A 23,326-nucleotide genomic window follows, 5' to 3' on the forward strand; every position below is an offset into this window, starting at 1 on the left:
AAGATAGAGCTGAGATGAAAATCCAGCCAGCTGACCCTGAGACAGATTGCAGAAACCTGCCATCTAAACTGACATCAGATAGGTGGATTTCTATGTTGGGGGAAAACGCATGACTTGATAAGACTTCAGAAACTAAGAAGACCAATTTCAAGGTCCCTTGCTAAGACTTGTGTCCTGTTCCTGTACTTGAAAATCCACAGACTTAATTTGATTGAGGACACATCCTACTTGCCTTGGGCTGTGTTGTCAGGACTTTCCACTCGAAATCTGACCTGACTCTGTATCAGGCTTGAGGAGAGTTTAGTTTAATAAATATTTACTACTCTCTTGCACAAATTGGAAGATTTTGCTAACTAGCATCAGCTTCTCTATCCTTATTTAGCCATCACCCTAGGGAACTTTAAGGATGATCCAAAGCACACTAACTTAAGAAAGTTACATTCATCTTCTCTACTTTTAAACCAGGATAGCTAAACTTTACTGAAGAAAATCATGCTGATGTGTGCAGATCACACACTTACACACACGCACATTGATCTGTAGTATATATTCATAGGCTCACAGTTTATAGATATATCACCAACTACCAAGATTTTCCCACCTGTATATGACATAAGCATTAGAATTCCATGTATAAAATAACTCTTCATTCCATCCTTGAAATCTGATTTTCTTCCTTTTTTATTCACGGCATACCCTTCCATCTCAGTCACTTAAGCCAAAAGTGGAGTCCTCCTTAAACACCTTATCATTCTTACCCTACTTAAGAAGTCCTGCTAATTTCTCCAAAATAGATACTAAGTGACTCCTTACTGGTCTCCCTCTTGCCAATTTTACCTCCTTATAATTCATCCTTTAACTAGGGGTGGGGAACCTTTATTCTGTCAAGGGCCATTTGGATATTTATAACATCGTTCATGAGCCATACAAAATATCAACCTAAAAATTAGCCTGCTAGGCCCTAGCCAGTTTGGCTCAGTGAATAGAGCGTTGGCCTGTGGACTAAAGGTTCCCCGTTTCAATTCTGGTCAAGGGCACATGTCCATGTTGGGGGCTTGATCCCCAGTAAGGGGCGTGTAAGAGGCAGCCAATCGATGATTCTCTCTCATCATTGATGTATCTCTCTCTCTCTCTCCCTCTCCCTTGCTCTCTCTCAAATCAATAAAAATGCTTTTTTTTAAAATTAGCTTGCTATATTTATTCAAACATTTCATTAACTCCTAATTCCTTGGCAGGCCAGACAAAATGCTTTAATGAGCCTTATACGGCCCACGGGTTGGACGTTCCCCACCCCTGCTAAACTATCCTCTGATACTGTCTCCCACCTGTTTCCTACCTTTTCAGGGTTTCTTGATGTCTAGTGGGCCACTTCTAGACATGTCTGTCTGACCTCAGCTTCCAACTGAGCTTAAAATCCGCCCCTCTGTCCAGAATGCTCTTTCCTCCCCTCAGTTTTCCTAATAAATGAATAGGAGCTTGCCTATTGCTCAGGCCTTCACTCACAGGGCTTTTTCTCTTGACAGTGTTTTCCATCAGCTGTTCATGCCACATTTTCCCTATTGTGGAAGTTTCCACGCTGTTTCAGTTTTGAATTACATCTATCCTGTACCATACCCTTGAGGTTAAAGAAACTCATAATTTACCTGAGTATGCTCGGTGCTTGGTGCTAATCAGGTACTCAATAAATGCCTGTTTAATGGAAGAAATAAATTACTAAGGAGTTAAACATATCTGTGTGTTGTCTCTGACAGAAAATAGGAATAGGTAATTCTTAAATACTATAATCTCCCAAACCCTTCTAACATAAATATTCCAGTTCCTTCCCACCTTTATTTTCCTGGTCAAGATTTGTTTAGGCCACCTCCTGTCATCCTTAATAAATATTTACTGGTGCTGTTAATTTTTGTAAAGGGAAGGAAAGATACAAAGGATGAAAATAATCACAAATATTAAGTACTTCTCAAAATAATCCTAGAAATCCAAAATAATTTTTAACTAGAAGCTTTTTAAAGGATGTGAGAAGTGTGTTTTTTAAATCAAATATAGCAGTGGTCCTCTTTTAATGGAACACAAGAAACTCAGTATGAAAGAAATAAAAGTAGACTGTGTTTGCTTTGGAATTGGAGATGGGATGCTGTGGGAAATGAGCGGGGAAGATGAGAAAATGGTCTCCCTTCTCTGGGCTCTGCCTACTTACTACCTCATCCCCAAGGGTGGCCCTTGCAGGATTTCCATGAAATACAATTTGAAAGCTACTATATTGGATGATGTATGTATGAGTCCTCTCCCACTGCAGCTAAACCAAATAAAGTCAGAACATTTTGAAGTAGCAGAATTTGTATTTAAACTGCCCAATCTTGAATTCTATCTAATGTCCTTTTCCCAAAACTTTCCTATCTTTAAGTCTGATCTCAATATATTTTATTCTTTAGGGCTCACTGAACACATTATGTGTTGCTAATTTACTTTTTAAGTGTTTAGCTTTTTAAAAATATATATTTTTTTATTGATTTCAGAGAGGAAGGGAGAAGGTGAAAGAAATAGAAACATCAATGATGAGAGAGAATCATTGATTGGCTGCCTCCTGTACGCCCCCTACTGGGGATCAAGCCCACAACCGGGCATGTGCCCTTGACCGGAATTGAACCCGGGACCCTTCAGTCCACAGACCAACACTCTATCCACTGAGCCAAACCAGCCAGGGCTTAAGTGTTTAGCTTTATTTAATCAAGAACTACTTTCAATTCACTGAAGAGCGTTGATCACTGTTTCTCTCCTTTAGTCTACAGTGTTTCAGGGAACATTCACATCTAGCACCTGTGCCCTCTTCTATCGTTCCCCACATGTCACCACACTCAAATATTCATGATGAGAAAAGCTAGTGTGCATCAAGTGCTACATGGCAAGCACTGTTTTCATTGTGTTATATTCATGAATGTGTTACATTCATCCTCCCAACAATTAATATGAAATAGGCACCATTATTATCCTGTTTACAGGAGGTTAAGCAGTGAGTCCAAAGCAACACACGAGGTTTGAACCTAGAAAGTCTGGTTCTAGAGCCCCACTCTTAACCATTTTGCTAATCTTATAGTAGGTATAAATACCTTCATCCCACAAACAGATTTTCTTTTATTTTTTTAAAATACATTTTTATTGATTTCAGAAAGGAAGGGAGAGGAAGACAGAAACATCAATGATGAGAGAGAATCATTGATTGGCTGCCTCCTGCACACCCCCTACTGAGGATCCAGCCCACAACTTGGGCATGTGCCCTTGATTGGAATTGAACCCAGGACCCATCAGTCCACAGGCCCACGCTCTATCCACTGAGCCAAACCAGCTAGGGCACAACCAAATTTTCTTGAAAGCAAATGAAAGAAAATTAATTTCCTTATTTTTATACATCCTTTTTTTCTTCAGAAATAATAAACACCTATATAAATCATTTAGAATAGTGACTGGCCTATAGTAAGCACTTAGTCAATACTGGTTGTTATTAGCTTCGGCAAATGGACACCTGTAACATCTGTAGCATTGTGAGCAATTGAGAAGAAAAGTAAACAGCAGTTTAGTTATCTTGTGTTTTCTTCTAGGACATGGTTCTCAACCTTGGCTACACATTAGAATCACCAGGGAATCTTTTTGAAATCCTGATTTCTGGGCCTCATCCTCCAGAAATTCTTTTTCTTTGTTACTAATGTTGTGGCTCCACCCCATAACAAAGAAACAGAATTTCCGGAGGATGAGGCCCGGAAATCAGGATTTTAAAAAGATTCCCAGATGATTCTAATATGCAGCCAAGGTTGAGAACCACTGTTCTAGGAGCAAACTAAAGAGTCGCTTATTTTACAGGGTTCTTTGTCTCTAGCATTTGTTCAAGATGTTTAAATAAAACAGATACTTTGATTTATTTTGAATTCTTACCTAACAGGCACTGTAATTTTTATCTTTCCACCAGGTGGCAGCATGTTACATAAGGAAATAGTTTAAGTGTTAATCTGTTGTAGAGAATTTATTTTCAGTATTTTGCCTTTAAAACTGTTAAACCATAATAAAAATATAGTTTTGCCTTTATTCTCTCTCGTCAGCTGTGAAGGCCCTCTTAGCACATTGTGCACGGCCTGCAGCCAAACCTGCCTCAGTCCTGCCCTGCACACGTTCTCCCTGTGCCACTCAGCACAGAACGTTTTTTTCCCCGCATCTTCAACAGATTTAAGCCTTGTGCTTAGATTCTCCCAACTAAATTGTTTATTTCAGCAACGATAGGAACTACATCCTCTTCCTGTATCTCCCATAGTGCCTAGAGAAGTGTTGACCTATGGTAACAATATAATAGATGCCCTTGGGTAAATGACAAATGTTAAAGGTAGGGTTGTTAGTGTGTGTGCCCAATAGGTATTTGAATCATAATGCATTTATAGTTTTGCCGTACATTTACTTTGATTTGTGCTATAAAAGTCCCTGAAAATTTACTTAACACATTGAGCATTAGTAGTTTTATTGCTAGCTTTACCCAGTGGCCAGATAAGTTTCTATTGAACAAGTACAAAAAGTGTTTTACAAAGTATCATACTTTAAAAAGAGATTAGCTTGTAAAAACATGTAATAGTAACTTCAAAATACAATGGGTATTCAGTTTTAAGGCGTGCCTTTAACATTTATGTAAAACACTGTATAATATGAAAACATGAGAATGCTCGTGATCTGCCCGCGATGTGTTAAGTTTAGATATTATCAGGACCATTCAGATAATACTGCCAAGGGTTGAAAGATTAGTGTATGAGGTGGAAGGCAATTAATGGCTAATGAAGGTAAAGGACTGAACATGGCAGTTAATCAAAGTAGGGCAAAGGGGGAGAGCTAATGGTAAAATGAAGAGAGTCAGGCTCCTGATACTGAAGTGGAGCATTGCATGGGAGAGCAAGAGGCTCGCCAAATTAAGTTGGCTGCAAGGAAACCTGTTTATACTTCATAATCATGGATCTGCCTAGATGATGTTTGTTTCACAGGGTTGATAATGCAATCCTTTGACACGAGTTTCTCAGCAAATACTTTTTCCTGTTCCGTAACCTGTTACTATTTGGATTAACTATATGTGAAATGTGAAGTATATATGAACATAATGTTCTTACTTATGTGTCACAAAACCTGTAATGATCTTTAAGATGTCATGTTTCACAAGTATTGTGTTAACTAATGTTAAAATTTTTCTGTAGGTATGCCATCAGCTTGCTCATTTTTCTGATATTAAGGAAATAAGTGTTCCACATAGATTTTTAATCTCACCCTTGTAAACATCAAGCTTGTAAGGATAATGATAAAAGTTCTTAAAAACATATTTTCTATTTCTTATGTTAAACGGGAAATACTGAGCCTCCCTCTCCTGGATGACTTGGACCATCATCATTAACACTTGTACTCTGCCGTCAGGAGCTATCTGCACAAGTCTGTTGCTGCCACAGCTGCTGTGGAGTGCAAGTCCCCCCGTACCCCTTCCCCTAATGCTACACATGCTCATCCCCACTTAACCAGGTGCACAGACACACCCCTCACGCCTGCTCTCTTTATTTCTTCTCCCCCGCCTCAGAATTTGCTTTTATAGCCTGGGAAATAGAAAAGGTAAAACTGGTTAAAATTCTAAAATTGAAAGGAATTTTAAGTTAAGGCTGTCTTGTTAAAGCATGAGCTTTTAAAGTAAAGCCTTTGTATTATCTATTTAACTTGTTGCTAATTTCCTCTTTTTTTTTTTCTGTGTCCTAAAGATATTTCAGAATGTTACATTTCTACCTTGAATATGGGGCTTGATTTTTAGTGACCAGAGTGAAATGAGAAATTAAAGAAAATGTTGGCCAATTATTGCAATAATTAAGTATCTCTTGTCTTTCCAAGTTCTTGAGATGCTTGCAGCTTTAGTGGACAGATATTGTCTGTGACACCCAAGACTCTTACCTTAAAAGTTTCATTTGAGCTCTAAGCCTTAATGTTCATTGTATTTAGAAACTGGATAATTTCCATTTATAGCCACACATTTTTAAAGCAGGTACACTAATGTCTACATTTGTCACATTGGGTTTTAAACTCTGAGGACTCATTAAAATTGACCAGTAATTAATCACTTAATAATATTATATTTTTCACTGTGATATAGGTAAACAATCCACTTATCTAGTATCTGCTCTATAATAAGTACTATTTAGCAATAAAATTAGTGATTAGGAAATTTTATGTAGCGTAGCTTTCTTAAGGAAGGTTTTACTTTTTTCTTAAGGCAGTTTTTGAAGTGATTCATCAACTCCTTAGCAAAAAGTCAATTTGTTAAATTGCACATTTAATATTGACTTTTATAACGTAAGTGTTTATATAAAGTTATAACTCACTTATAGGACCTTGTAGCTCTGTGTAACGTTCTACTGAAATGTACACATATGGGTGCCCCTGTAAGGAATTCCAGCCCTGTGAATTTATGAATCTGTTGACTTCAGTATTTAGTCAGCCTGGTTTCTGAAGCCATCACCATAATTGCCATGTTATTGGGAATAAAGTTAAATTTTTCCTGATTTATTAGGATAACTTCAATTTTGAGGAATATAAATCAATTCATAGCTGGCTGAAAGCCCGTTTCTCCTTCCCTTTAACTCCAGCACACACATGAAAGGTGCACTCACTTCCCAAGTGCCTTATGAATCTGCAGTGATTAATTCTTCTCATTATTTTGCTGCAAATTCTCATGACCCTCTCTGATGATTCGATCAGCCACTTAGAGTTTATGCATATTCATATCTCTCTGTTCCTGCCGCAGTCGTTCATGTCTCCTTCCCTGACTGGTGTGTTCTTGGTGCAGTAATTGAGCTGCAGTAGATTGATTACTCTGGGGAGCTGTAAGGCCTTTAAAGGTGAAAACATATCAGTCCTGTTAATTAGGAAACAAAAGCTCTGGTGGCAAGTTCAGCAGTCAGATATTTCCAGTGTGGAAAAGACGAAAGGTGTGATTTGTTCCTCTCTATGAACGCTGTTTACTTTTCAAAATTTGAATTAAGTCTGTCTCAGTGTAGAAAAGAAAAGATATCTTTATGAATTTTTATAGAATGCTAAAGAGGACCTGTCGTCTTAATACTGTTTTTTGTGATCTCTCAAATCTTAAAATTTAGAAACACCTTCCATAGCATTGGCAATGCTTGCATACAATGTTTCAATATTTTGCATAACTATAGAATGTTTGTGGATTAATGTTGGTATTTAGTAGTGTGCTGTATGAAAAAAGGGTGAAACTTGGTTCAACATGGCATGAGCTGCCTTTTCATCTCTGTATGATAAGCATACTTTGATTTTTCTGTCTCTAACTGAATATTAAGTAATACATTGTCCTGGCCAAAAGGATGTTGTGTGGAACAGTAACCTCCAGAAGTAAGCTAGTTTCAACATGGACGTAATGTAGTTTATATAGTTGACGTGTTTTTCTCCTGTGTGCTGTTAAAGGGTATAATTCAGTGGGTTTTAGCATATTCACAAAGTTGCGCAACCATTACCACTAATTTCAGAAGTTTCATCACCCTAACCTGAACCCCATATTCATTAGCAGTTGTTCTCTATTTCCCCCTTCTCTTAACCCCTAACAACCAATAATCCACTTTCTCTCTCTCTAGATTGACCTCCTCGAACATTTCATATATATGGAATCAAATTAAATGTGTTCTTTTATGTCTGGCTTCTTTTACTTGGCATAATGTTCTTAAGTTTCATCCATATTTAGCATGAAGCAGTACTTCATTCTTTATGGCTGAATACAATTCCATTATATGGCTATACCACATTTTGGGCTTCATTCGTCAGTCGAACATTTGTGTTGTTTTCACCTTTTGGCTATTGCTGCAAATAATACTAATGAATGTTCATATACATTTTTTGCTCTGTTCTTTTTTAAAAATATTTTTTTTATTGATTTCAGAGAGGAAGGGAGAGAGAGATAGAAACATCAGTGATGAGAGAATCATTGATTGGCTGCCTCCTGAATGCCCCCTAATTGGGGATGGAGCCCACAACCCAGGCATGTGCCTTACCAGGAATTGAACCGTGACCTGGTTCATAGATCAACACTCAACCACTGAACCACACTAGCTGGGCTCTTGATCTGTTGTTGATCTTAGGGAGAAAGCTTTCAGCCTTCTCCACTGGATACAGTGTTAGTTATCGGTTTTTCTTAGATGCTGTTTATCAGGTTAAGGAATTTTCCTCCTAGTCCTACTTCGTTGAGTGTTTTTACCATGAAAGATTGTTGGATTTTGTCAAATGCTTCTTCTGCATCTATTGACATTAGTATATGATTTTTGTCCTTTATTCTATTACTGTAACGTATGACTAATTGGTTGATTTTCTTATGTTGAACTTTATGATATTCTATATAGCTTTTATATAATAACCTTTTTCTGTGTGGTTTTAAGTAATTTGAACCAATTTTTCTACCTTATATTTCAGGCATTTATTAATACAGCAAAAGAAATTTATGAAAAAATCCAAGAAGGAGTCTTTGACATTAATAATGAGGTATATACATATTAAAATTATTGGTTAATATTAATTTATTTGTATGTGTGGTGTTTTTTTTTCAAGTATAGTTTACATCTACTGTTTGTATTAGTTTCGGGTGTACAGCATAGTGGTTAAATAATCATATACTTAAATTAATTTAAAACTGAATTTTAATTACTACTTGGATTTATGATTTTATATTTTTTAATTCCTAAAATGGATATGTGGTGCCATTTAATACTGTAGTTTATAATCATATAACTGAAAATTGTTGGATATTGTAAAATAGTTAAATGTTTGTGTTCTAGTAGAGCATCACTATATGCGGAAATGGATTAAAATCAGTGACCCTATCCATTTGTTGTAAGCAATGCAACATAATATAAATCCTCCAAAGAGAGAAGAAAATCCACTTTCATCCACATGTCCATATGGTGTCATCTGCTTTTGGGAATAATTTTCTAGTTGTGTAAATGCATGTACTATGTCACTAATGCGAGATGATGCTCTCCCTGTTGTTTGATATGAAAGTGGGAAATACCTAACTTGGAAATTATTTTTAGTATAGCATAGCATATTTTCAGGAAACTAAATTAATATATGTAATTGGCCATTGGCACTGGCCATTGTTTTTCTTGGGGGTTTTGTGTTTGTTTTTTATTCAACGTGATTAGGATAAAATGTAAAGCTATGAAGCGTATAATTCAGAGTGTTTACCAAAGGTCTTCATTTTGACCTAAATCCCCACTTTATGGCTCTAGCAAATGATTTACTGTTACATAAACATATTTGCCATTCTATATGAAGACTTTTTGTTTCCAAGCGAGAAACTCTTATTCCTCACCCAGGTACAGATAGGAAAGCGCTATACTAGAAAGCCATTGCATATGTGTCTCTTGGCCTATACATAAATGAGGCTCTTTATTATTTGCCTCAGTATTCTTTGCCAAAACCACAGTTTACCTAAATTTTCTAAAAAGTACTTGATTTTCTCATTTGTTTTAATTTGGAATATTATGGTTCCTAAATCCTATCTTCTAGGTTTATATGGCAATAGATCTTGTGTTAATTTAAAGGCAACACCATTCAGAGACTAATGCCATATAAATTGAACAGTAATTGAGCCTCTCTGTAAAAGTGCACGTTCATTGTTTCTGTCTGGTTTCATATAGTAGCTGACTGCTGCACTGTGCCTGGTGCAGCTTTGATTGTAATGTGCTGTCAGGAGCCAACAGGCCATGCGATTTATTTGGCCAAATGCCAAATCTGACTCCTTGATTCCTCAAGAAGTTGCTACCAGCCCAGAGGGGGCGAAACCAATGAGCCATAGGGCATGCTTTTTATTAAAGAGGAGTCAAAAGAGCGAAAAGAAACCACATCAGCTGCTGTCAATACTGAGCTAGTGCCAGAAACCCCAAGGCTACTACTGTTGCAGAACAACTGCCAAGCACTATAAATCTGAGATTTACTGTGACGTAAAGTTTCCTTAAGAGCTTAATTTCTGAAGCTACTGTATTACTTTTCTCAAAGTGTTGTATTTTTAGGTAAAATCCACTTGAGGGAGTGAGGGTTAAGACATAAGTGTGAGTTTGATGAATGAAAGAACTGCTCTGTGTGTGGGTTCTTGGCAAGCTGCCATGTCTTTGGGGATCATAGAAATTATTGATGACACAGAACACTCTTACGCCCTTAGCCTGTACAGCTGATTCAACATGGAAGAGAAATGCTGTCTAGAGAGAAGATTTGACATTGTATTAGAGCAGCATAGGCTTTACATAGTTTTATCTTTTAAAGATGACTTGCAGTAATTGTTTTCAGAAATATTTCCACAATATTGTTCCTAAAAGGAAGAAACAGCCCCTGAGAGAGATGGTTTTAATTGTTGTAAAAATCTCCTTAATATTTTTCCGAGTTGTTTGGTAAAATTCTATCATTAAGAAAGCAATGGATTTTTATTGGATCCAGTTATATGTATTATTCGTTGTCTTTTATTTCAGGCAAATGGCATTAAAATTGGCCCTCAGCATGCTGCTACCAACGCCACGCTTGCAGGCAATCAGGGAGGACAGCAGGCCGGAGGAGGCTGCTGTTGAGTCTGTTTTTACCGTCGCGCTGCCCAAATGGGGCTACTCACTGCTCTTTCACCCTCTCCTACTCAGCTGCGACATGAAACTGTTTGAAATGGCTTTATGTCACAGAAGACTTTACTCTTTCAAATTCTTGTATAACTTTGAATAAATGGTTAATGTTCACTTAAAAAGACAGATTTTGGAGATTGTATTCATATCTATTTGCATTTGATTTCTAGGTCAATTGATGTGATTATTTTTGTTAAATGTTGTCTTGTGCCCTTACCTACGAACTGAATTGTATTAAACACTACAAAGTCATCTTGAGTATTTTAAATCAGTTTGTGTAGTTAGGTTTCCCAACACCTGTGGTTACCTAATGCTTAATATTAATAGAACTGTCCTCAAAAAGTTTGTCAATTTTCAAGGCTATAAGGAAAAACAGAAGGATTCTTTTAATTCTATATTTATCAGTTACTTTCTGTACATATAGTTTAATAACCTGCTTGGGTGTAATTTGCCAAGCTTGAATTCATTAATGCATTTGCATAAATTCTAAACTGTTTAGAGCTTAAAGCATTGTTAGGAATTGCTTGGACACTGAATTTTAAACTTTTTGACATTGTTAGCAAGCATGTTCATCTTCTCTTGTCACTAGTCCAAGAAAAATATGCTTAATGTACATTATAAAGGCTATGTATGTGTTAACCTGTTTTAATGCCAAAAGTTTGCTGTTTGTCCACAATTTCTTTAAGGCCTCCTCAGAAAAGGATTTGTTTGCCTTAATGAATGCTGTTGGGTAAAAACACAGTATAATGAGTGAAATGGGCAGAAGCAAGAACTTCCTACACCTAAGCGACTCCAAGAAGAATGAATGTCCACATTTAGGTGGCACATTATGAGGACTTCAATTTTTTCCTTAAACACAATAACTTTTCTTTTATTCACATGATTTCTAAGTATATTTTCCATGCAGGATAGTTTTTCAACCTTGATGTACAGTGACTGTGTAAAATTTTTCTTTCAGTGGTAACCTATAATCTTTTAAATATGGTAATTCTTGTCTGTTTTGAAGGGGATATGACAATAAATCTACCAGATGGAAGATCCCTGTTAAAAAGTAGAAAAGCTTTAGTAACTTACTCAGTATGATGGTTTTATCCTTTTTTTTTCTTCCCTAGTCTATAATGAAATTGTTATAGCAGTGCAAAATAAAATCCTATGTATAAAAGTGTTCTTTTTTTTTATTATGACCACATCAGTTTTTAAAAATCTTTTTTTTTAGTCCATCCACAGCTTTTACATGTATCTAAGCATATTTTTTAAAGGGTCAGAATGTTTAATGCCCTTTTTAAAAAATGTGCTAAAATGTTAAAAAAAACTCTTCACAATATTGAAATTCTTTTGGTTATTGATGATGTAAGCAATATTTTCTTCTCAACCAGCACAAAAGCACATTTAAACTACAAAAAATACTTATAAACAAGTTCTAAATATGAAACTTAACCTTCAGTTCACTCATGATTTCACCTTTTTTTCTAGGTCTTCCCTGAATGTTCAGCAATGCCCTGTTAAAACTATAGTATTACTCTTGGGGGATGTCACCTATCTTAGTTTTGTTTTAACCAGCTCCTGGAGGGCGGGGCTAAGGGGAGAGGACATGGAGTTTCTTGAGTATTTTTATTGTAAACTATTTTTCCCTAAAAGTGGTCATACCCAGAATCATTGATTGTACCATTCAGTCTCTCTAGTGATGAGGGAAAAAGTTAAGGCAACTAGGAATTGTTCCACTCCACACCAAGAAGAGGATCATTCTTTGGATATTATTTTTAAAATTGCTGTGAGGTTTTCCAGAAGTTTAATGTGTTCCTTTTTCATGCTGTCTAGACTAATTCTTTTATAAATCAAGTATAAGAGAGCAACTAATGGTTAAGTAAATAAAAGCAGCACATGTACTTTAATACCCTAAGAAAAGATACAGCCCTCAAATACCGCTCCTACCACAGCAACCTTAACCTGCCTCAGGCCTGGGCTGCAGAGGTGAGTAGTGAGTGGACTTCTCTAGTTCATTACCACTTTCTCTGTATCTCACCTACTTAGTCAATTGATAAAGTAATGTTACTGTCTGCTTTCTACTCTTTGCTCGTTTTATCATCCCTATCATAGGTAATGTAATAGTGGCACCTGTAATTGAATCTTTAATACTGTAATTGAGTCTTTAATCTTTGATTAGTTTTTATAGCATCCTATGGACCTGTTTTAAGAGCTAGAAAACCAGTCACTAAAAAGATAAATACAACTTTTAAAGTCTCAACATGTAACATTCCAAAATTGCAATCTTCATAAAGGTAGTTTTACTATTTCTCTTGAATTTAAGACAACTGAATGGAGAGCAATTTTTGGAAGAGTAGCATAAATTAGGCATATGATTCAACAATACAAGGTGGAGCAAGTGTAGGTTTACAGTTGTGAGTATGGGAAACAGGTTATTCCTGTATTGTTATTTTCTATACAACTGTAAACCTACTTTTGCCACACTTTGTGTATGGGAACTAAAGTGAATCTTCATACAGTTTTTTTGTGTGTGTATGTGTGTTTTAATTTTAATATACCCTATTAACTGGAAAATTGTCTCTTTATCTCCTAATAGTCAATAGGGTAGGAGTGTAAATGATACCAAAATATGTCTAATTACTCAAAAAATAATTTATATCTGGCTTTGGAACATTAAGTACTGATTTTTCTCATAAGTGAAGCTCCATCTGAGCTAAGTAATAAAGTTGGCAGAATAGGGTTTGACTATATGAGCTAAAAAATAATATAAGAAGAAAACCTTAATAATGAAAGAAGATAACCCTGTTTCAAGATAATAAGAATTGACTATACAAATAGACAAACCAACATATCTACTTGTGTTCCTTAGAGTTTACATGTGCTTGGGGGTTCAAATGAAAATAGGACCTAACTTATAGGAGAGCATCTCATATTGCATTGGGATAGATACCAGATTATATATGTGTGTGTGTGTGTGTGTGTGTGTGTGTGTGTGTGTGTGTATATATATATATATATATATATATATATATATATATATATACACACATATATATATACGATGGTACCTACTTGGTTGAAGTCATGATGGGAAACTTTAAAGTGCCAGTGTATATATTCAGTGTTCATTAGCTTTACAAAATCATGAGGCTAACTCAAAAATTTAAGGGCAAAGGACCGAACACCTGATAGAAAAACACACACACACACACACAAAAAAAAACAGAAAAAGACAGTAGATTCACAAAAAAAAGCTATAAAATATATATTTTAAAAAACATATTTGGAGAAATGCAAATTAAAACAAATACCAAAATATATTTTCACTGGGAGACATGTTTTTATTGATTTTTAGAGAGGAATGGAGAGAGAAAAATCAATCAGTTGCCTCCCCATAGCTGCCCTGACTGAAGACCAAACCTGCAGCTCAGGCATGTGCCCTTGGACTGAGAATCGAGCCTACAACCTCTTGATATGCAGGACAGTGCTCCAAGCAGCTGAGCCACCTGGCGGGATTCTTGCCAAAATATATAGCCGCAACTGATCATTAGGAAACCTCGACAACCCCAAATTGAACATCCTGCAAAGTAAGTGGCCGGTGCTCGTCAAAAATATCAAGGCTATAAAAGATAAAGAATGGGGAACTGCCCTGGCTGGGTAGCTCAGTTGATTAGAGCATTGTCCCAATACGCCATGGTTGCAGGTTCAATTCCCTTTCAGGGCACATGCAAGAATCAACCAATGAATGCATAAGTAAGTGGAACAACAAACTGATGTCTCTCCCACCTCCCTCTCTCTAAAATCAATAAATAAAAAAATTTAAAATGAATGAGGAACACATGGGAGGAGACGGTGGCATGACGACTAAATGCAATGTGGGATGCTGGGTGGGTCTAGAGGAGGGTTTTGACGAAGGAAGGGCACCCGGGCCTTCTCTGGTAGCAACAGTGGGGGTTACATGGGTTTTGCTTTATAATATACTAGAGGCCTGGTGCACAAAGTACGCACACTGGGGAGGGGGGGAGGGTCCCTCAGCCGGGCCTGTTCCCTCTCGCAGTCCAGGAGCCCTTGGGGGATGTCCCCACTGACAGTGCTGCTGCGGAGGCGGGAGAGGCTCCTGCTACCGCTGCTGCACTCGCCAGCCATGAGCCAGGCTTCTGGCTGAACAGCGCTCCCCCTGTGGGAGCTCACTGACACTAGGGGGCAGCTCCTGCATTGAGCATCTGCCCCCTGGTAGTACACATCATAGCAACTGGTCAACTGCCCCCTGGTGGTCATTGTACATCATAGCGAGGGGTTGAACGGCCTTAGCATATCATTATCATTAGCATGTTATCCTTTGTTTGAACAGATGACCACATGACCGTACTAGCATATTAAGGCTTTTATTATATAGGATGCACATTTGCTTTATGCACTTTCTTGTAAATAGGATTTTGTCTCCATTAAACAAAAATGCTGCCTTATGAGTTGCCCTCAAAACTTAAGTGTGTGGCAAAGCCAGTGTGGTTGAGTGTTGACCCATGAACCAATAGGTCACCAGTTCGATTCCCAGCCTGGGTTATGGGCTCGATCCCCAGGAGGGGGCATGCAGGAGCCAGGCAATCAATGATGTTTCTCTCACTGATGTTTTTCTCCCTCCTTTTCTCTCTAAAAATAAAAACTAAAAAAGTAAATAAATATGTGAAGTTTCCCTTCTCCCTTGATACGAGTTGAATTGTGATTCTCCCTCCCCATGGGGGGAAAAAAAAAAAATGCTGATGTCCTAACCCAGGATCTCAGAATTTGTCTTTATTTGGAAATAGGACTGTTGCAGATGCGATCAGTTAAGATGAAGTCCTATTGATGTCCTAAGAAGACAGCAGGTGAAGACAGACACACCGGGAGGCCATGTGACAACAAGGTCAGAGCTTGACATTAGGCAGCCTCAACCAAGGACATCAAAGATGGCCAGCAAGCCACCAGAGAGGATGAGGCAAGGAAAGAGTCACCTACAGGTTTCAGAGGGAGTCGGGCCTGCTGACATCTGGACTTCAATCTTTTACCCTTCAAAACTGAAAGACTAAGTTTCTGTTGTTTTAAGCCACCCAGTTTTTTTTTTTTTTTTTTTTTGGCACTTTGTTACAATCACCCTAGAAAGTGACTATATCCCTTCTAGTCTATGGATGAAGACATTTTTTATAGGTTATCTGTATCTTCAGTGAAAGGTCATGTTGAAGCCATGGGTTTAAGGAAGGGTAACAGCTGCTTCACTGCTCAGCACATTTGAGCTAGCTCATCCTGAGAGAAGCGAAATTAATCTCTAGAAATACTATGTTTACATCTTCCTGCTTCAGAGTAATTTAATTTATACATCAGGATGACATTCAGAATATGAAATTTTTTTATGTAGAGATTTCATGAGAAATAGATGCTGCACATAGGACCTTCTGGATATGACATTAAAAATAAGATTTTTAGAATTCAGTTTAAAATTGAAGCATGTGTCAAATGTATACAAAGTGTGATCTTATGATGAAAATGAAAGTGAAGATATAACAAATGCTAGGAATGGTGTCCCTCCTGTTGTGGAAGTAAGAAAGTAGGGACAATGAAAAAGTAGGGCAAGCTGACCACGAGGGGTTGTGTTTGCGTTTGAAATAATTTATGATCATTTATGAGTATGATGCTAAGCAAGTACAGAGCATGAGGACAAGAGTGAAGGCGACCAGGTGGAGGGTGAGGGAATCACTAGGGAGGAAGCCACGGCAATCTTCTAGTTGACAATTACTTTTGCACTAAAATGGTCACATTCCAGTTCCCATGAGCTGCTGCTGCACAGAAGCTGCGTGTACAAGAATGTGGTACACAACCACAAAGCCTGCCCTCCGCTGCGTCTTTTCCTAAGTGCCTGTGTACTCTATTTTCATAAACGATGGCATTACAGAACAAATACGGGGACATGGGGTATATGGCAACCTGATTTGTGATGAACCTAAAATTGTTCTTTAAAATAAAGTCTATTTGTTGGCCCTGGCCAGGTAGTTCAGTTGGTTAGAGCATTGTCCTGATACACCAATGTTGCAGGTTCAATCCCTAGTCAGGGCACATGCACAAATCAACCAATGAACACCTAACTAAGTGAAAAAACTCTCTCTCTCTCTTCCCCACCCCATCCTCTCTCTCTCTCTCTCTCTCTCTCTCTCTCTCTCTCTCTCTCTCTCTCCAATCAATAGTTTTTAAAAATTATTTTTATTGATTTTTTTTGAGAGAGAGAGAGTGGGGGGGGGGTGGAGGAGGAGAGAAAAACATCTGATCGGCTGCCTCCTGTATGCCCTGATTGACCCACAACCTGGGTATGTGCCCTGACTGGGAAATGAACCAGTAACTTTTTGGTGCATGGGCAATGCCCAACCAACTGAGACACACTGGCCAGGGCAAATTTTTTTTTAAGATGATGTCCTTCCTACTTCTTTGGTGCTAAGTGGCTTTTCTCAAGTAATAATGGTTGCCTCTGTGGGGGGGACATTTACTTTCACTGTCATCCTTCCTAGCTTTTGGTATTACATATCCAAAAATAAACAAATGCATATTTAAAATAATTTCAGTCCTTGCTTTTATGATGGCAATTTTTAAATGTCCATAACTGGAAAAGTAAGTTTTAAATTGCAATCTTAATTTCCTGAAGTTATTTAAAATTTTTTTCTTTCTTTTTTTTTTTACTAATAGCGATACCCCAAATCCCAAAGCACTGAGTACAGTGTCTTGCATATACTTGGCACTCAAGTATTTGATGAATGAATGAAGCATCTTTAGCTTTTTGTTGGTTTGTTTGATTTGTTTTTTATTGATTTCAAAGAGGAAGGGAGAAGGATAGATAGAAACATCAATGATGAGAATCATTGATCAGCTGCCTCCTGCACGCCCCCTAGTGGGGATCGAGCCCGAAACCCGGGCATGTGCCCTTGACTGGAATTGAACCCGGGACCCTCCAGTCTGCCGCAGGCCAACGCTTTATCCACTGAGCCAAACCAGCTATGGCGAAGCGTCTCTAGTTTTAAACGCTTGAGCTTAGTGTATGAACTTTACAAATTAAAAAAAAAAAAAAAAGTCTCTTTCTTGACGTCTTTTAAGGGCCCTTATCACCTGTCACTGTACTCTAACAACGAACTCCTCTAACTGCTTCCTCCAGGACTCATTTCCCACTCCCCCTATTGTCTGTCTGCAAGCACATGTGGAGTCCAGGCAGGGTGAGGGTGAAGGCTGGGAGGGGTGGGGACTTCCAAGGGCTCCTGATGCCGACCGAGGTGGGTTTCAAGTGAGGCTGTGTGTGCATCAGGAGCTCATCGAGCTTGTTACAAACACAGATCCCAGGGCTACAGAATGTAAATGAAAGTGGGGGTGGGAGGGTAGCCTGAAGTCTGGTTGGAAAGACACCCTGTGAGACCCTCCTGCAGCCCTGCCCTCCTCTCCTGATCCCGACCTCCTCCTCCTCCTCCTCCTCCTCCTCCTCCTCCTCCTCCTCCTCCTCCTCCTCCTCCTCCTCCTCCTCCTCCCCCTCCTCCTGCTTCTCTGGCATCCCGGGGTCTAGCAGAATGTGACCTTATATGGAAGTAACATCGTTGCAGGTGAGGTCATACTGGAGTTGGAGGAGAGGGGACCTAATCCAATATGACTGGTTTCCCCACAGGAAGAAAAAAACAGCGTGTTGGAGGGGGACACCCAAGGACAGTGCCATGTGTCAACCAGGACCGAGCAGCTGCTGGCCAGGGACTGCCAGGAGCCAGGAAGAGGAGGGAAGGATGCGTCTTGGAGGGGCCATGGCCCTGCCTACACCTGGATTCTGGACTTCCAGCCTCCAGAACGAGAGAATACATTTCTGTTGTCACTTAGTGTGTACTTCTTTGGTACAGCAGCCCTAAGAAAGAACTATTTTAAGGGCAATACTGGCCCACTGAGTGGCACTCTCACCCACCACTGGTTTTTGTTTTGTTTTTATCTTGAAGGTGATAATATAAATTGAGTGGTATGTATTGATCGAGCTCTGTGAGATAAGGATTCCCTTTTTATCCACCGCCCCCCCCCCCAAGTCTTTCTATTCCCCAGAAACACAGGCTAAAATGACATACATGACATAGAGGGGGTCCCACTTCCACAGCTGTGGCCACTCTGGGTTCATCCCCACTCAGGTATGTTCTAGGCCTGGCTTATCACCGTGATGCGCCCACGGCCCCCCAAGGATCTGGTTAAGCACAGATTTGGATTCTGAAAGCTCAGGGGACAGCCTGGGCTTCTGCATTGCCAAGCAGGTCTTCGGTCCTAAGAGGCTGCTGGACCTCAGACATGTGTGGAGCAGCAAGACTTTTAGTTCACAGCACATTCACGTCCGTGGGCACCTTTTATTTTAATTTTCTTTTTTTTAAGTATTTTTTTTTATCGATTTCAGAGCGGAAGGGGGGGGGATAGAAAGAGAGAGAGAGAGAGACATCATTGATGAGAGAATCATTGATTGGCTGCCTCCTGCACACTCCCTACTGGGGATGGAGCCCACAACCCAGGCTTGTGCCTTGACCCAGAATCGAATCATCGAATCATGACCTCCTGGTGCCTGGGTCAATGCTCAACCACTGAGCCACCCTGAGCAGGCTGTGGGCACCTTTTAGAAGACAGCAAGGGCTGACCTGGGAAAAGGACAAAGCAGGTATCTCAAATAGGGGTGTGATTCTGGGGAGAGAGTCCTGCCAGTTCAGGATGCCCATGCCAACAGTGATGCAGGCAGGGCACAGCATCCCTTTACCAGGGTTCTTTATTTTTATTGCCAAGGACTTATCTTTTTTTTTTTTTTATAGGATTTATCTTTTGGATTCCAATTTACTGATGGAGAAATGGTTAAAATGCTTTGCATGAAATCATAGAGACTTTGTTATCAGCTCACAGTTTCCTGCTTGTCAGTGTCTCTGATTTCTCTCTGGAATTTTTAAGTTCTTCATAAATCCAGATGCCCTGAACACTTAAAGGTGCTTTAGTGGTTCCAGTCAAGATGGCAGTGTAGGTAAATGTCATTCTGGAATCCTCCCACAACCACATCAAAATCACAACTAAACTACAGAACAAACATCATTCAGAACTGTCTGCTATCTAGCTGAACAGAAGTCCTATAATGAAGTATATAAAGAAAAAGCCATATTGAGACTAGCAAGAGGGGTGGAGAAGTGGACTGGGCTGGATAAAAATCAGGAGGAATATCTCAGCTGCAGAGGACCCCAGTGAGGAGGGAGTGGGCCCAGCCCCACACCAGGCCCCCAAGCCCAGGGTTCCAGTGCTAGGAAGAGAAGTCCCCATAACTTCTGGCCATAAAAACCCGTGTGGATTGAAGCTGAGGGAGACAGGCTGCTGGAGTCCCAGAAAGTTCCTCTTAAAGGACTTACTCAGACTCATTCCCTCTTAGCTTCAGCACTGGGAATGCAGGTCAAAGGCACCAGGGACATATAGGGAGGAATTGAATTGCCCAGCATCAGGGTGAGATCTGGAAGGGCAGATTTCTCCTAGACAGAAGTACTGTCAGGGGCCATTGTTCCTTTTCTGAGACCTCTTCACACAGAGCAGGTAGGTGGGCACCATACCTGAGTCTCCATCAAGCTGACTCACACTATTTTCCCTGCTCTAGTAATTCCCCAAGACTCTGGCACACCCAACTTGCAGGCCCACCCAAGCTATTTCCAGTATTTTTTTCATATGACTGTCCTGTCTTTGCTCATGCTTCAGATTTTTCTAAAATCCCTCAAACAAGCAGCATCTGCCCTTGCTGTTCCCCATACCTCTCACTAAGTGACCCCAGGCCTGGCACTAGTGGCATAGAGCCTTGGTTCATAGGTTGGCCTCCCCTGGGCACCTCCAAGCCCAGCACAAGTAACAGCCATCTGCAGATTACACTGTAGCTCATTCCATTTGGCTCCAGGAAGTGCACCCAATGGACAGGATCAGACCATATTGAAGCACCACCCAATCTCCTCTACAAGGGACCCACCCAAATGGCAGACACAGCAGGCATCAGAGCCCTGCTGAAGTAAGTACTATTCCATGGGGTCAGCCCCTGCAAGCTGATTCTCCACAGTGGTTGCAGCCAGTCTGTGCAGCCAATCAACTTGGGGGGTAAATCCCTCGCATTCAGGTGCCGACAGCAATCAAGGCTCAACTACAACAGGAGAGTGTACACAGGTCACATGGGGGTACAGCTCACGTGGAGTGCTGAGCTCTGCTGATTGGGGAGGCTGTGTCACTGGATCCTACAGGAACCTACTACATAAGGCCACTCTACAAAGCCGGGGGACATAGCAGCTCTACCTAATACTTGGACACAAACACAGGGAGGCAGCCAAAATGAAGAGACAAAGAAACATATCTAAAAAAAAAAAAGAACAAAATTCCAGAAAAAGAGCTAAACAAAATGGAGACAATCTGCTAGATGCAGAGTTCAAAACAATGGTTATAAGTATGCTCAGTGAACTTAGAACTTCAACAAAGAGATGAGAAACATAAAAAGAACCAGTCAGAAATGAATAATACACTAACTGAAATGAAGAATACATTACAGGGAATCTGCAGTGAAGTAGATGAAGCAGAGGATCAAATCAAAGATTTGGAAGATAAGGAAGCAGAAAATACCCAACCAGGATAGGAAAAAGAAAAAAGAATTTTAAAAAATGAGGATAGTTTAAGGAACCTCTGGGATAACTTCAAGTGTTCCAACATTTGCATTATGGGGGTGCTGGAAGGAGGAGAGAGAGCAAAGAATTGGAAACCTATGGGGTAGTGAACACACAATACAATATACAGATACTGTATTATAGAATTATATCCTTGAAATCTATATAATTGCATTAACCAATATCACACCAATGAATTCAATTAAAAAAAGAAAGAAAGAAAAGAAAACCTATGTGAAAAAATAATGATGGAAAACTTCCTAACCTAGTGAAGAAAATAGACATGCACGTCAAGAAGCACAGGGAGTCCCAAACAAGATGAACCCAAAGAGACTCACACCAGGACACATCATAATTAAAATACCAAAGGTTAAAGACAAAGAGAGAATCTTAAAATAGTTAGTTACCTACAAGGGAGCACCCATATGACTGTCAGCTGATTTCTCAATAGAAACTTTGCAGGCCAGGAGTGGCAAGAAATATCCAAAGTGGTGAATAGCAAGGACCTACAACCAAGACTGCTCTACCCAGCAAAGCTATCATTTAGAATAGAAGGACAGATAAAGAGTTTCCCAGAAAAGAAAGATCTAAAGGAGTTCATTACCACCAAACCAGTATTACAAAAAATGTTAAAGGGTCTTCTTTTGAAAAAAAAAAAACACAAAAAACACATTTTTATTGATTTCAGAGAGAAAGGGAGAGGGAGAGATAGAAACATCAATGATGAAAGAGAATCACTGATTGGCTGTCTCCTGCATGCCCCGCACTGGGAATTGAGCCCACAGTCTGGCATGTGCTCTGACCAGGAATCGAATCATGACCTCCTGGTTCATAGGTTGATCCTCAACCACAGAGCCACACCAGCCAGGCAAGGCTCTTCTTTAAGATGGCAAGGGGCTAGAGTCTAGCCGCTAGACACAGTGGTTCTCAACCTTGGCTGCACATTAGAATCACCTGGGAATCTTTTAGAAATCCTGATTTCTGGGCCTCATCCTCCGGAAATTCTGTTTCTTTGTTACTAATGTTGTGGCCCCACCCCATAACAAAGAACATGCCTTTTCATGTTAATGTTTGACAATGTGAGAAGTGGGTTTCATCCGATTAAGAACAGCCTTACAGACACTCTATCAGAAGCCTATGCCCCGAATGAGCTTTTGTCCTTCTGAGGATACAGCACTGAAGTTAGCCCAACCTCCCACTTACCCTGTCCTGGGCTGGCCTCTGTGCAGGTAATTCTCACCCTCCGCACAGGTCATTGCCTGCATTTCTTCAGTGGCTTTTATTACTGTGAAGAAAAACTTTTTATTTCTATCACATGATTTGACACTAAAAATTATTTAAAAGAACTTAACAAAACCAAAGCCACGACGGAAAACCAATGTGCTGTGTAGGTATCATTTTTATGCTTGGGACCAGTTTTATTGTTTTTGGAACTATTACAAGACTTCTGTTAAACATGTTGAATGTTAAGAGGAAACAGACTCCTGGCAAATGTGGAAAACCAATTACAGAAGACGTCTCTGCTAGAGCTCCAGGAACGCCAGGGAGGCCAGCGAGCTTGTCCTCCCCCTTCTCTACCCGCCCGAAACACAGGCGGAGGAGCTGCTGGGGAAAAGATGCCTGCTACAGTGTTGTCTTTGTTTTTATATTTACAGGCAGAAGACCATAAAATGACACTTCCCAGTTAAATCTACTTATTATGGAGTACAGTACAACATAGAACTACTTTTCCTAAGCCAACTCTGATGTAAGGGAAGTAATATTTTGAAATTGATTATTTGCTACACACACACACACACACACACACACACACACACACACACACAGCTTCACCAGCAATAAAAGAAACCAAATTACCTTAGATTTTAACCATTTGAAGCAAAAATATTAATTCACTCACTTTTGAGCAAATTATTAATTTACTCAACTTTTATTGGTAAAAGCATGCTATCATGTTAATAGTCAATATTAATTAAAGATATAATTTTA

The 23,326-nt window shown here is 39.4% G+C and overlaps 1 protein-coding gene across 1 annotated transcript in view; it reads left to right on the top strand.

Annotated features, from left to right (window-relative positions):
- Nucleotides 1–11,832, top strand: part of RAB2A (RAB2A, member RAS oncogene family) — a 72,774-nt gene extending 60,942 nt beyond the window's left edge. The window contains exons 7-8 of the mRNA XM_036338321.1: nucleotides 8,476–8,544; nucleotides 10,527–11,832. Coding sequence (XP_036194214.1) covers nucleotides 8,476–8,544; nucleotides 10,527–10,622 — 165 coding nt within the window. The 3' untranslated portion in view covers nucleotides 10,623–11,832. The remainder of the gene's footprint in view (nucleotides 1–8,475; nucleotides 8,545–10,526) is intronic.
- The last annotated feature ends 11,494 nt before the right edge of the window (nucleotides 11,833–23,326 follow it).

This window comes from Myotis myotis, unplaced genomic scaffold (assembly GCF_014108235.1).
Source record: "Myotis myotis isolate mMyoMyo1 unplaced genomic scaffold, mMyoMyo1.p scaffold_m19_p_16, whole genome shotgun sequence".
Taxonomy (NCBI): domain Eukaryota; kingdom Metazoa; phylum Chordata; class Mammalia; order Chiroptera; family Vespertilionidae; genus Myotis; species Myotis myotis.